Here is a 15,212-nt window from a genome sequence, read left to right as displayed (position 1 = left end):
CGTCCCCCCAAAAATGATTTTTCCTTCCCGTCTGTGGGGATGTATGAATGTTGCTCAAATCTGAAGCACTAGTTCCACGCACGCGCGTGGATTTTAATGCCAGGCATAAAAACGCGCATTGCAAGTATAGTGCCATGAGATATAAAGAGACCCTCAGAGCGCACAGCCGCGGAAGGAAAACAAAAGAAAACAATTAATAGCAAACTTTTCGCTGATGTCCATCGTTCTTTTGTCTCTCAGCTCTGGATCCTCATCGTTTACTCACCTTGGTTGAAAGCGAGTGCCAAAGTTAGGACCCACAAGCCTGGCATGGTTCAGCCGAGCGCATTCAGATTCCTCGCCTCCGCTCCGTTTCTCTCAGAAAACACCATCAATTCCTGCAGAGCGGCTGAGTTTAACAGTAATCCTCTCTGAGTCATGAGAGTCAAACAGGACACATTTAGAGGAAAAAAAATCCCATGCTTCTTTCTCCTTTCCTCCAATTACTTCCCACTTTTCCCGTGCGTAAAATAAACCTGTCTCCACTTTTTCTGTTGTTGTTTTTGTTTTGCTGGCTCAGTCCGCAGCCGCTGTCCGCGCTGCGCTCTGGATCCCCATTTAAACAGTTCTGAATTCCTTTCTCCCTCTTCTAACCCTCTCTGTCTCTCTGCGTGTCTCTGCCCCCCTCCCCTCTCACAGACAATCAGTAGCACACATCCCCTCTCTCATGTACTACCAGCACCTCCACGCCTCCCCTCTCCAAATCTCAGTTAATGCTCCACAGAGGGGCAGGGGGCAGGGGGCAGGGGGCGCTGCAGCGACGGCGCCAGGAACAGCAGCGGTCTGGCCCTCAAAACTTCAACTACGAGATCCTTTAAGTTTAAAATCTGAAGATTACTATGGAAGTTATTGATGGATAATAATGATTATTGGAGAGCACGAGCAGAGTGTTTGCTGAGAAATTATTTCCAGCTGCTAATTTGTGTAAATTCCAGAAATGTGTGAGTGCTCCATCAGTGATTGTATCGTTTCAGAATTCGGATAACCAGAATATCGACATTGTTTTTTTCATCTTATCATATCAATGTTATGGGTGAATATTTGTCGTCTCGGTTTCTTCCTAAAGTACAGAAAATTGCAGCAGTTTTATGTTATTACATACTGACATATTGGAACAAATGAGAGACAAATGGTGAAAATACTTAAAAATGATGGATTTCTGATGTCAGACAGAAATAAAACATATGTAATGTAAGTATGCTTTATCAGGAGAAGTTTTAATATCCGTACATAAAATACTCCTTTAACAAATTAAATTGAAAGAACAAAATGGGAAAGTGGCTTTCCAATTTACTCGCTAACACAATTTACAGTATTAAAACCAAGATTGCTTGACTCACTGTGCTGTACTGCCCTCTGGTGGCCATGTTGTGTAGTTGCGAGGCGCAAAAAATGTGAAACACTATCAACTTCTTCGATGATACATTGATTGGTTACTGAATCAAAAGCACTGCTGGACCTGTAGGCAGTTCATACAGCCTAACAAGAGGAAAAAAAATATGTTTCTTATTTACTTTCTTTATTTAGTTATTACTTGTATTAAATATCAGTGTTAAAAATGTTTTCCACAAAGAAAAGCATTTTATTCCAAAACAATTGTTTTACTTTTGTTGTCAAATTTTGATGCTAGTTGAAAGTAATATTGTGAAACATAGTAAAAAGTAATAACAACAACAACAACAACAACAACAACAATAATAATAATAATAATAATAATAATAATAATAATAATAATAATAATAATAATAATAATAATTCATGTCAACTCAAAAATCTTGTCACATTTCTCCTTAGTATTTTCTCTATTCTGCACTTTGCACTGCTTTTAGTATGGAAGGTACTTTATAAATGAAATTAATTGATTTATTGCTTGATATACTTAAAGCATATATTTCCTGTTTTGTTTCTATTTTTTTCCACATCTATTTTGATGTGTTTTTCTCTTCAAAAACTCAACACAGACATCCTGATTTAACATGTAACCTGGTTGTGTCTGTACTTTATTATTATTATACAAAATGTCTTCTGTTGCTATAGTTCTTATACCTGGCCCTAAATAGAATGGAAACCACTATGTTTGTTGTAAGTGTGTCACTTTATGATCAGTAGATCCTCTACTTTGTTTCTTCTTTGGTGGTATTGTTTTGTGAAATTGTTTGCATCCCCAAGGATCTCCTCTATTTGCAACTGTGTCCTGTGGGAGAGGAGAGTGCTGTTGATTTTTCATCAAAATATATTTTGATGAAAAAGAGTTAGAGTTATGAAGTGCGTATTTGTTACCATCATCGTTGTAATACATTTATTTGCCCTGTAATGTGAATATTTGAGTGAACTTATTATTGTAAAACAACAGGGATAAACTTCAGTTTTGTGCTTTGCTTTGTTTAGGACAGCGGGCAGCCAGCAGTATCTTTGTTTTTCTGTTTCCAGTTCTCATCAGCGTAAGCGGAGAAACCGTCTCGTCTCCCAAGACGAACTGTGTCACGGCAAGTCCTGCACTTACAGCCAGCAACGCAGTTTAAATGAGATCCTTTCTAATCAGGAAGAACCAGCAGCAAGCAGATGAAATTAACCCAAATTCATGTTTATTGAAGTCAACAACTCAACTCATATTCTAACAAAAAGAGAAGGAGAAAAGAACAAAACAAAACTTAATATTTTTTGGAACATTTCAGCCAACAGTTTCAAACCCCATCACAGCATCTGTCAGGGTCGCACACTGATGACATCATCTGCCTTTTTTATACAAATGAACACACACAACAACACTACTTCCATGTGATATGAATATTTACTCAAAAGGAAGACTTTTCATCCAAATAAGAAAAAAAAAAAAAAAAAAGGATTTTTTTATTTTTTATTCATGGAAATAAAAAATATTTTTGTGAACGCAACACATTAAGAGTGTCTCTGGAGTCTGTTTGGGTCATTTGATACACACTCATCCACAAACACAGGCACACACACACTAAAGTACACACACACACACCACAGGAGCAGACAAACCTGCTGTGCATATTCATGTATGTGTGTGTTAATGCACCCATAGTGTGTGTGTAAAGTGTTTGTATGGGTCTGCATGTAAGAGTTTCCAGAAAGGCAACACTATATACAGGAACATATATAAAAATGGTTGCTGAAACAAGAAAATAAATGCAAATACTACAATTCTAACATTCAAGTTTTGGGAAATCTAAATAATAAAAAAAGATAATCAACCAAACTGAAACTCAAACACTGATGATTATGCACAGCTTTTAAAAAACATGACTTAAAAAGTAAATAGTTTCCTCTACAAAACGGGGGGAAAATGACAGGCAGCTTGTTTGCTACTGCCTAAAGAGGAGATGATGACTGAGTGAGGGACAGTCCGGCTAAAACTGACTGAAGACGGAGAAGAGAAGTGATGCTTTGCTGGCACCTGGGGACAGTTAGTCGCCATCACACCCAAGCTAGAAAATACAGTTTCACTGACTGCGCGTCCCAGTTCAACAGCAAATGCAGATTTCATGTTGGGGTGTTGGAGGAAAGAGCAGAAAGAGTCGTACTTGGTTGGTGGGCAGAGATGAGGAGGTTACAGGCGGATTTATCTGGGTCACAGCGTATGTTTGCAGAACAGAGGGCAGCAGCGGAGTCTCAGGAGAGTGGCTTGTCGGCACTTCTCGTCTCCAGCAGTATCTACACTTTCCAATCATTCCTCATGCAAGCTACATGCTAGCACATTAACTAAGACAAAGAACAGGACGATAAATTACAGGCAAATACAGGTCCATTAGTTTTTAAAAAGACATTATACTTTAAGTAGGAGGCAAGTATTTCCTCTCTCCAGCATGAGCAGAGTAACAGTGGACTGAGGCTAAATACAGTTCAATGCTAATGTCCTTGAAGTGTGCAACAAGCTCTCTGAGACAGAGCTGATTCTCTGCTCTTCAACCATAACAGAGATGAAAAGCTGAGTCAAACTCAAAATAAAAAAATAAAAATATTTTTTAAAAAAACCCATCCATCAGCTATGCCTGCTTTATCCCATAGAGTAGTGGTCCCCAGACCCTGATCCTCATATCCTGCACTTTTTGAAGACGTGTTGCTCCAGCACATAGACTTTCAAAGACTGCATCCTTAGCGTGCCACCAAGTTCCCCAGAAGCCTGTTATATAACCCTGGTGTGTGTTAACTGGGATATTCACTCATATTTTCCCTGTTTGCTCATCTTGACCACATTGGAAACAGATTTTGGTAACTGGAGACATGGAGCATTTTTTTACAAAGTGAATTTATTTGTGGTGTATTTGTGATCATTAAATATTTCCACAACAATGATGTTGTTTCTATTACTCCGAATTCAGTTCTGAAGTATTTTTTTAATGGATAATGTAACATTTCTCTCGGTTCTTAAATTTAAGCTAGAGATATTAGTTACTGAGAGGAGAAGGTAAACATCACCAATAACTCCTTAGGAGGAATTTTTAGCAAAGTGCTAATTGCTCTTTTATTTCTGAATTTGGATGTAGTTAATATATACAGATTATGCAGATTCAGATTTTTCTTAAGAAAAAAAATAATTATTATCCTTTTACATAAATTAATTTGTAGAGTTGTACCACTAACGGTGGCAGCAAAGTGCCTGTTAGTTCTGATTTGAAGACATTTGTCAGTATTGATGGTTGAGACATTACATGTTTGGACAATTAACCCCTCTGGTTTTGAATGATGTTGCTCTTGTTTCACTTTCAGAAACTTAAGATGCATAACTGTGGCAACAAGATATACTTTTTGTGACCAGATGCAAATGATTAATGTCTCAAAAGCGTAAATAATACCGCACTCAAAATCCCAGAGGAGTTGAAAAGGAGGTGACCAGGATCACATCCTGTGGAATCTAACGTCTCTCTGCCAGGCTTTCTAAAAAATGTGGACAGACAGAGATTTAGAAAGAAAGTGGCAAAAGCAACTGAGGTGGATTAGCAGGCCTGGCCAAAACCTGGTGGTGTTATCCAAGACATGTTGCTGTAAAATATCATCTCTGTCACCTGAATATTGAGCTGTTTTCATGTTGTGACTGTCAAACACTAACAGTCTTCAGTCAGAGGATCATTTAGATTCATTTTTTCTGCCCCCAGCATCAACATCCAAAACGACTCTTTGAAGATGCTTGGATTATATGAGTCATTTAAACCATATTTAATTTTTCTTTGGGATCAAAAAGGTATTTTTGAGTTGAATTAAATATAGAATAATCTTAGCTTCAAACAGAAGCTGCTCAAAAGAAAGGAGTATTTGTTAGTATTTCAAGAAATTTAAGTTTTCAATAATGAATTTGTTCACACAGTTTCAACACAAATTATCCTGGGAGTATCTTGCTGACATCTCTTAGTCAAAGTCCTTTGAAATAATGCCTCATTTAGCTGATTTTCCAACCAGACATGTAAATTAATAACCTGTTTTAGAATCTGTTTGACATAAAAATGCATTTTATGCATAACATAATTCAGCCAGTAAAAGGATAATTACTATTATTTATTGTTTAGTGTTTATTTGTTCACTAACAGGTTGCAGACCACAATCTGATACTAAACTTAATAAGATGCACACTGACAAACGTGCAATTAACTGTTTATTATTTTGCTTTCAACTGGCTGGAGCCATATTGGATTTTGAGGTTCAGGTTGTTGGGAAACTACAGAAGACCTTCGTATTCATTCTTCCAATTTGAAAATGTCAACTAACAAATAATGGAATGCATAATTAAATCCATGATCCGAGCATCCAGACCCAATAGATGAAAACAGCCAAGTCAAAATCCAGATGCAGTAAAGAAAAAAGTGCCAGCATGTTGGTGCCTGGCAACATTAGTATTTACGGAGGTGGTGCTTATTAGAAAATGTTTGGAAACCGAAGATCCAAAAGACGCAGGACAGTGGACTCTGGTGACCAGGTCTGGGTACCACTGCTGTAGGGGCTGTACGCCCGGGATGCAGCCTATCCCAGCTGCTCAGGGCAAAGGCAGAGCACACCCTGGAAAGGCCTCTGGTCCATCACAGGGTCAACACAGAGAGACGGACAGGGATGATGATTTGCTCATTCACACTCGCAGCCTAACTGTACCCTGACTTTGGACTTGCAGAAGGAGAACCTGGAGGAAACTCAGGCAGGTGCAGGGACAAAATGCAAGCAGCAGGAGGTGCGAACCCATGACGCTGTACTTCTGAGGCGACAGTATGGCCGCATCGCAAAATATCAAAAACACTATTATCTGCATCAGCTAAACATATACCAGCCAATAATTCTTTCAGTAGAAACTCACTAAACCCTCTTAGGTGGCAGACAAGACTTAATACAGGAACGCTGCAAAAACACAAACTCTTACCACGTATTTTTAAATATCTTAGAACACTTGAAATAAGACAAAACTAACTTACAAACAAATTTTCTGCAAAATGTAGGAGCTTGTTTTATTATAAGTCAATCATTCCTTAATCATGATAGAAAAGTAGTTCCACTGCCAGATTACTTATATTATGGAAATGTCTTGTTATATATCAAAAAATCTATCAGTGAAAAAAAGAATTTTTCAAAATCAATATTAAGGAATTACTTACTTAAAACAACCTTCTATGCTGAAAAGTTATTTGTATGTTAGTTTTGTCATATTTCAAGTGTCCTAAAAATATTTACACTAGAAACCAGACAAAAATACTTGGTAATATTTGTGGGTTTTTTTGTAGTGAAGGTTGTAAAACGGATCCGTGATTCATCTCCTACAGAGAGCTCTCAGCTCACACAGCTCCGTCTACACAGGCTCCTCACTGAGCTAAAGACGGGCAAGGAGATTCTGGACATGTATCGGAGATGGAGGGGAGGGGAAGGAAGGAGCAACGAGAGGAGGGGAGACAGGGTGAAGGTGGATCAGGACACAGACAGCTTGATTGATTAAAGTATGAAAAGAAATAGACGAGTGGAGGGAGAAGGAGAAAAGTAGAAGAGGACATTAGGTTCCCTAAATGACTTTCTTGAGTATTAGAGCAGCCTGAAACCCTCGTCTGGCCAAACAGAGCCTTGGCATGTGTACAACCTGCAGCCAGAGCCTCTTAGTTAGATTGCAATCAATTTCCATGCCTGGGCCAAGTGGGGCTTGCTACTGCCAAGGCCAAGTCTCAACCTTAATAAAGCAGCGTTCGTTTATGGGAAGCTTTCGCTAAGCTGGCCAACGAGTCCTGCTCACACAAGAAAACCATAGCGGGAAGAGATTTTTTTTCCCCCTCCCTTTTCTTCCAGGAACTTGGTTATAATGCATGTAGACAGTCCTGTTAGGTCCTGTGAGCATTTTCTCAACCCCGGAGCAGCAAACATGGCAGGTTCTTAGAGAAAGCCAGTGAAGCCCCGACTCAGCGGACTCAGAGCCAGATGACTTTGCCAAGAAAGGCGATCTGAAGGTGAAAGTTAGGTTCAGCAGGCTGAGTTTGAAGGGAAACTACATGAAAGACAAGAAGGAAACTCTATTAAACTCATTTTGAATGTTTAACTCAGACTTAGAGCTGAAGGTCTGACAAGTGAAAGTGTCGCCACGGAGCAGGGCACGACAAAAGAAGCAAAGAAATGCCCAAACAAAAAGACTGTTGAACTGACAAACCAGCAGACACTGTAAACTCTTAACACTGACGGTAACACAACAAGACGCTGACAGGAAACACAAAATCTCCCTAAGAAAATCCAGAAAGAAATTTAGAAAACACAAACAAACCAATAGGAAAAACATTCTTTGTACAAATATTTGCAGTTAAGGTTAGTTTTCATTGCAACATCATGGTTGTTACATGTTTTTTTTTTAGTCCAAAGATAATGATCGTTTTGACTCTGAATTTTTACGCAAGTAATAAAAACAGGCAGGCTTTTTTTTTTCTATTTTATTTTTGAGTATATAAGTTGTTGTGATGCAGTAACGGGCTGCATGAGAGAGGATAGGGGGCGCCGAAGAGTGACAGAATGCAGGAAAATAACAGAACAGAAAGTGTATTTACAACACACCGAATGTTTTCTGTCAAGTAAAAAGAATGCTATATAACTCTATATTTATATATTTATATATATTTATATATGTATACTGGAGGCCCTGGGCTTGGCAGCACAAGGTGGGAATGCTGTTTTTGCAAGTTTTTGTGGTGGTGCGTTGTGAAAAAATCTGAACGTCCGCAGGAAGCGGTTTGATGGCATAGAAAGATTAAAAAAAGACGGAAGGAGATGAAGTTTTCCAATCAATAATTTTGTCTACACTAAGCAAGTTTAAGGATGGACTCTGCCTTGTTGTGATGGAGAGCATGAGGACAGGAACGTGAAGGGGGCAGACCCGCTGTGGGCTGCGCTGTGGAGGAGGAACGAGGTCGTGACGATGTCAGAATGTGGTTTACAATTGAGCTTTTTCACTGCGCCGACAGTTGAAAAAAGGGATGCTTGTGAGAGGATGTGTGTGATAATGGATCAGGATGTGTTAGTAGGAAGCTCGGCTTTGTTAATCTGAGCATCTACGAGCGTTCAAGTCTGCGGGAAAACAAGAACTGAATCATGTGTGTGTGCGCGTGTGTTTGCATGTGTGTGTAACTTCAGTTCATCCGAATGTCAGTGCAAAAGATCTCACTTCCCTGTATCAATGCAAAGAGGGTAGTTGAAGCTCCGCCCACAGTTCTTTACCTCCCTTCTCTTGCCAACATCCCTTCAACAGAGTAAAGAACTGAAGCTGTTGTGAAAACAAATGGAGGTTTTCCCTTTCCTCTCTCCTCCAGCTGGATCCTCCTCTTCCTCCTCTTCCTCCTCGCTTTCTCTCCCCCCCACCACCACTCTGTCCCCCCCACCCATCTAGATGAAGTACTCCTTCTTCTCTTCGGCTCCGGAGTGACCTCCCTCGGCGTTGATGATGGCCGTGTCGGCGTCAGGGGCGTCGTCGGAACCCTTGGCCTCGTGGGTCAGATACGTTCCTGTGGGACGAGGAGAAAAAAAGCGTGACCCAGTGAGCCGGAGACAGAGGGGAAAAGGGTGGAGTAGAAAGATTGTAGAGGCCATAAAAGTCAACCACTGGGAGCGAAGGACCCCAGTAGGATGGGATGTTTGAGATGAGATTGTGTCAACATGTTCCAGTGTGGCTCCGAAGCAAATACAAGGAGAGCTTTCAGCGACTCGTTGTTTTTCTGGTGGTTTAATTGTCTGAACTACTGCGGCGGAGACAGATAATCAGCCCAACAGAAACATCAATCTACCAGCTAATGATGTCTTTTATTTACTATCCAAAATCTTTTTGAGTTACTTGCTATTCAGAATATGCAGAATCGACATTTCAATATCACCATAGAGCTGCTTTCTGTGAGATAAAGTAATAAAGGATCAACTGTGTAGCGATGCTGGGAATGAGGTCTGGCACTGCTTCAACATTCTGGTTAAGGATGTGGGGAGAACCCGCCTACTTATTTATGTTTATATGAACCACTAAAATGACCATAAAACCATTAAACCCAGAATGCAGCAATGGTGTTTTTAATTTTTGTTATGTTTTTGCATGATCTTCTTCATCTGACAGCAAACTAAACCTAGCGTACCAACACCAGACCCTTTCTGTTGGGGAAAAACAAAACTGTTTAAGTTCACCACACCAACCAAAGTCAGTTTATTATTAAGTGCAGCTGAAATCATACTATATCTAAATTTGCTCTTCTAAAGCCAAAGTTCGCAGCTTATGGTCAATAACCACAATCAACCATCGGGTGATTTGTTTGGGATCATCATCCTGCTAAAAGACCAAATGATGTCCCAGTTTATGTTTTCAGATATCCACTTTGCATGTAGATGGTGTCTAATGGTTGCTATTGGAGACCAGGTGACTGTAGGATGGCCCTGTTTACTGCGACTCAGACATTTTGACATTTCTTCTCTGCTGCACTTGTTTTAAATATTAAAGTTAATTCTTTAACATTATGTGTTCATATGTCTTTCCTACAACCATTTCCCAAATTATGATAATTTGACACACATCTGTCTTACTTTAATGGGATGTTCTCTTTTCCATTTCCAACATTAGAGGAAGAACGAGCGTCTGCTTCATGTTAATAAGCGTGAATATATTTAACTATTGTTTCAGTTACATAAAGACGTATTTCACAAAAAGCTCGATAGCTGTGACTGTTGGGGCTTTGTAAATAGAAAAAGCAAACAAAGAAAAATCAACAACCAATATCTTAATACTAGGATTTTCTTTGCACCCCTAACTGAACATACTAAAATGAAAGGCTGAATTTTATGTACATTTTTAGTGCGATACGATGCAATAATGACTAAACTTTGGTTTTTATTTTGACTGCTTGCAGTTGTGGAGGCAGCACAGCTCATTTCTAACAGTAGTGCATTTTATCTTGTTAATATTAAAGCCAGAGTTGGTCATATATGTATAAGGTATAACATTTAATGCAGCAACATAAGCTGTGTTTACTTAGCTTGGTATAGCTTTTCTTATGGAAACACACTTTTACAGCATATGCAGTAAGTTCATAATTTGACTTAAATATAACAAAGCAGACATTTACAATTACTTAAACAAAAATAAATCTACATATTTAGACACAAACTTTCATTAGAGGCATATTTGTGAATACTGAATTAGTTAGGATACATTGATTTGAATTTTGCTCAAAGAAGCAACTCTAATCAGTCCAGGCTCTGGATGTTTTTGTGAGTCCCAGCTGAATAAAGGATCTGCAGCAACAGGAACCTAAACTGAGTGACCTGGGAAATAAAATGGACCTGAGCACAAGCGGTAATCACACAATATTCTGGAGAATCTTCAAGCTCTTCCATCATATTCTTGTGATCTTCAGTTACTGTTCTACGATTTCCATTAGAAGCACAAAAGTTATTTCTTTTAGGGACAAAAGGTAAACGTGTAACAGAAAGAAACTAAATACACTTTTGCTGTACTCACAAAACTTTAACCACCGAGTTAATAAGTCACCCTGGGATGGGAGTAATTAATTTTACCATCACAACAGTATGATTTATTCATTTGCCCAAATAACTGTGACTTAATTAATTGCCAGTAAGAGGAAATCTGAAGTGAAAGAAAGCTGTGTAAACAAAACATGTAATGAACAGTAATGAGTTGTCATCAGCTTGTATCACTGGGGCTTCAACATGTAGGAAACAGGAGGTCTGAACAGGATGTGCAGATCTGTCGATGAGGTCATCAGATGTGAAGATATTTCACCCACTAATACCAAAGTGAAAGTTTTAGTCATAAAAACTCATATAATACTTCTATCACTCACTGTTTTCCCCAAACTAGTCAGATTTTTCCCTCCAAATTGCAGTATTTTTTTATTTAGGTCACCATATGTCTTGTGACAAAAGCTCCAGATACATTTACATTTCATCTAGCAGGCTTCCTCTGATTTAAATGACATCACAAAACAGCCATCTGGGTTCTGCACGTCAGTCGGCTCAGCGCCTCACAGCCCAGTTTAAGCAACACAACCACCATAATGGATTTTAAAACAGTGTCCAGTTCCCACCATGTCCTATTTGGAAGCATCCTTGTAATGTAACATCCACACATTTCAATGGCCTTCACTGAGATTTAATGTAACAGACCAACACAAAATGCTGCATAATCATGAAGCTGAAGGAAAATTATGCATTAGGCAGATCAGATCAGACAAGAGGAAAACAGCTGTGGTTGTCTGGTTTTATGGTCAGTATCTGACCCTCCACCTCCATTTTGGGGTCTTTTGTAGCCCCAACCTCCAAACGCCAAGAGCCTTATATTTATCTCAATACAAGGGAAGAGCCTTATATTTATCTCAATATAAGGGAAGAGCCTTATATTTATCTCCATCCTCCATTGACTCTTAACAGCTTCAAAGCCCCTGATGAGGAATGGCGTAATGTCTCCACCATGTGTCATAATGAGGAGGCTGTTTCAGGGTCAACTGCAAACCAAACAGTGTCAACTTTTGTCTGATCTTATTCCCAATATGGCCTCTGGAAATCTGCAGACAGGACTTCCTCTTAGAGGCAGGCAGGTCCATCTAAAATATTGAAAACATCGGTACTAAGTCGGTATGAGAATTGGATTGATACGAGTGAGTGACCGTCGCTCCTTCACCCTGATGTTTCTTTCCTGGGGGGTCGCCGATCTATGTTTTCGCATCCATCTGAATAATGTGTAGTTGCGCCACTGCCTCTACTTCTTTTTGTTTTATTTAAATAATCTCTTTGTTCTTACCTTTCTTCTGTAAGTATATTTATAGAATACACAACTATTCCCTTTTTGCCAACAGATGCGTCTTTATGTTGGACTTCTGCAGCTTCTCCAGAGATTTCATGGGTTTCTTTGCTCCATCTCAAAATAATGCTGCCTTTGACTGACCTGTCATTGGGGCAGCAGTTATACTATTGTCTTTTTGGACTGAGTAGTGAGATGCTCAAATCTTGCGATATTGATTTATGACCTAATCCTGATGTAAATTTCTCCACCTCTTCATTTCTAACCTGTCTGCTCTGTTCTTTGGTCGTTATGTTCCTGTTTGTTCTCAAACCTCTAAAACTTTCCCCTTGACAGATTAACATAGAGATTTAATTACACACACGGACATTAAGTGACTTCTGAAGGTAGTTCTTTGTAGAGGGTTTTATTTAAGGGTATCAGAGTGGAAAGGCCTGCATTCAAAGGAATGTCAGGTTTGTATTTATAACTGAAAACCATGTTATACTTCCTTACACAACACTATTTTATGTGAATGTGACATAAAAACTGAAAATACATGTGATAAACTTTAAGAATGTCAAAAACTTCCGTCATCATCTTCTGTCGTCTACATTTCAAATTCCCTCAGTCATTCTCTCTATATTCATGTATGTGGGGATGATATGTTGCCGTATTTTTGCATGCATCCATATGTATGTCAGCTCGTCTCTCTGTATGTTCATGCATGAATGTATGAATGCGTCTGCAGGCTTGTTTGTGCAGAGCTGCTGACCTTTGTGTCTGATGAGGTATCTGCCGAGGACGATGAGGAGGCAAAGCAGGATGAAGACGATAACAGCCACCACCCCTCCGATCACAGCGTGGTCCACGCCCGAAGATGTCGACATGGCTGTCGTGTCTTCAGAGGAGGTCAGGCGGGGCGGGATGACAGGAAGAGAAGAAGTTAGGACCCGAGAGGAGGGAAATATAAGAGTACGAGAATGTAGCAACCATACAGCTGGAGGACATAAGAAGAAAACAGAGAAGAGACAAGACAGAGAGCATTCCTCAATGTATAAGAAGCAGAGGAATCGTGATGGGGGAGAGGAAAAGAAACATGGGGTTGGTGGATGAATATTGGTGGAAATGGAAGACGGATGATGAAAGGCAGCAGAAATAGAGCAAGAGAAAATAATGGGGAGAGTGACAGAGGGAAGGCAAAAAGAAAAGATAAGAACAGGGGAGCAAAGAAACATGTCAGGATGTAATACAGACTGTGGCAAACCTTCTTCACAAGACAAAAACAAGGAAGCGAAAACAAAGCCAGGAGAAAGAGAGTCGCAATTTCATCACCCTCCATTAACAATTGTTTGTGCCTAACTTACACAGAAATGTGCAGCTTACAGCTTCCTTCAGTGAACGGGAACAAACGTAATTCCAGATGTTGGGTGAAATCTCCCCAGCTGTCGGTTTTGTTGTTATGCTAGCTCTGCGCAAGTTTTAGAAAGAGAGACAAACTTGTTGGTGGTCCAAAACGAGCAGGATATCCTGCAGCAGTCATCGGACTGTTTCTGGTATCACATTGTCGACATGGCTGCCAAGTAACATCTTAATCTCTTGAAAGTTAATGTATGAGTGTCATAAGTTTTATTCACCAGGTTTATGCAGACAAGCAAGAAATTTGACTTTGGTTCCACTTTGCTCTTAATGAAGATGCTTTAAATGTAAATATATATCAGAAAAAGAGTTGCTGGGAAGTAAAAACCTTGTTTTCTCCTTAATTTTTATTCCTAAATCTGCTGATATTGAGCAATTTGCTTTAACCGAAAAACACTGCAAAGTTCCTCCTTAATGAATGAAGGTGCATTATGGGTCATCATGGTAATTATGACTTATATACTTAATATATTTATCAAACAGTTAACATTACAAAAACATACAAACATAGAACAATTAACCATGAGAAAAAGAAAAACAGTAATATAACATGTAATAATAAATATGACCACCTATTAGTAAATACTAGTTATGTGTTTTATTATGCGTTATTAATATTATTGTTATCAGAAAAAAATAATTTTTATTTAATTTTGTGAATCAATAGTCAATAGTTGATTGTGTGTTTCCTGCTTAATCTGTGACGAAGAACAACTACTCACAGATTCATTCAAGATTTAAAGTTTTATTCCCTTTTGTTTACATCGGCCATTTTGGCCTCTTAGAGCTTGGAGAAGGTATCAGTTTTCAGCCAAAACAATTTGAGACAGCATTTATTTCGCCTGTCTCTTTAGGCTGTATAAAAGCCCGGGGTGTTTGTAAGGAAGTCACTCAGATCAAATCAACCCTGAAGTGGCACTTCCCCAACGCGTGGGACATAAAAAGCATAAAACACTTTGTGAAATCAAGGGGAGAAGTTGGATTCCATTAAGCGAGTGTTTGAAGGGCCAAACAAAAGGAAAAAAAAAGACGGAGGTTATTTGGAGACCCCGTGTGATTACAGTAACAGGATGCAATGACAAACGCAGAGATGGGGGGAAAAGAAAGAGAGAGATCACAACCAGCTGATGTGGTGAGCATCCAACTTTGCAAGGAGGAGTTTCTATTTCTCAGAGAAGTGCAGGACCTGACGAGAGCTAACCGACAGAGAGCAGAACAGTGGAAAAGCTTGACGAGTGAGGGAAAAGTGGAAGGAAAAGACAAAGCACACTTAAAGTGGAACACACACTCTGAATGGCCGGCGTGGAGGTGAGAGGGGCATGCTGACGAGGCGAGAATGAGAATGAGCCAATAAATCCTGCTGTCAGCATCAAAGGAAGGCAGACAAGACCCAAGATCAACTCACATCCAGCGCCCGCACCCTACACCACACTGACACACACACACACACACACACGCACCCCCCCCCACACACACACACACACACACCCCCACACACACACACCCCCCTACACAC

At 39.5% G+C, this 15,212-nt stretch overlaps 2 protein-coding genes across 9 annotated transcripts in view; both read right to left on the bottom strand.

Moving 5' to 3' along the window:
* kirrel1b (kirre like nephrin family adhesion molecule 1b) overlaps positions 1–723 on the bottom strand; it is a 97,249-nt gene extending 96,526 nt beyond the window's left edge. For both annotated transcript variants that reach the window (XM_008433976.2, XM_008433977.2), the window contains exon 1: positions 266–723. In XM_008433976.2, coding sequence (XP_008432198.1) covers positions 266–311 — 46 coding nt within the window. In that variant the 5' untranslated portion in view covers positions 312–723. The remainder of the gene's footprint in view (positions 1–265) is intronic.
* A 6,030-nt stretch (positions 724–6,753) lies between these two features.
* Positions 6,754–15,212, bottom strand: part of cadm3 (cell adhesion molecule 3) — a 142,063-nt gene continuing 133,604 nt past the window's right edge. For all 7 annotated transcript variants that reach the window (XM_008433970.2, XM_008433974.2, XM_008433975.2 and 4 more), the window contains 2 exons: positions 13,053–13,178; positions 6,754–9,008 (listed from right to left, as the gene is read on the bottom strand). In XM_008433970.2, the coding sequence (XP_008432192.1) occupies positions 8,890–9,008; positions 13,053–13,178 (245 nt within the window). In that variant the 3' untranslated portion in view covers positions 6,754–8,889. The remainder of the gene's footprint in view (positions 9,009–13,052; positions 13,179–15,212) is intronic.

Source organism: Poecilia reticulata, linkage group LG17 (genome assembly GCF_000633615.1).
Source record: "Poecilia reticulata strain Guanapo linkage group LG17, Guppy_female_1.0+MT, whole genome shotgun sequence".
NCBI lineage: Eukaryota > Metazoa > Chordata > Actinopteri > Cyprinodontiformes > Poeciliidae > Poecilia > Poecilia reticulata.
This window is presented reverse-complemented; position numbering and strand designations above follow the sequence as displayed.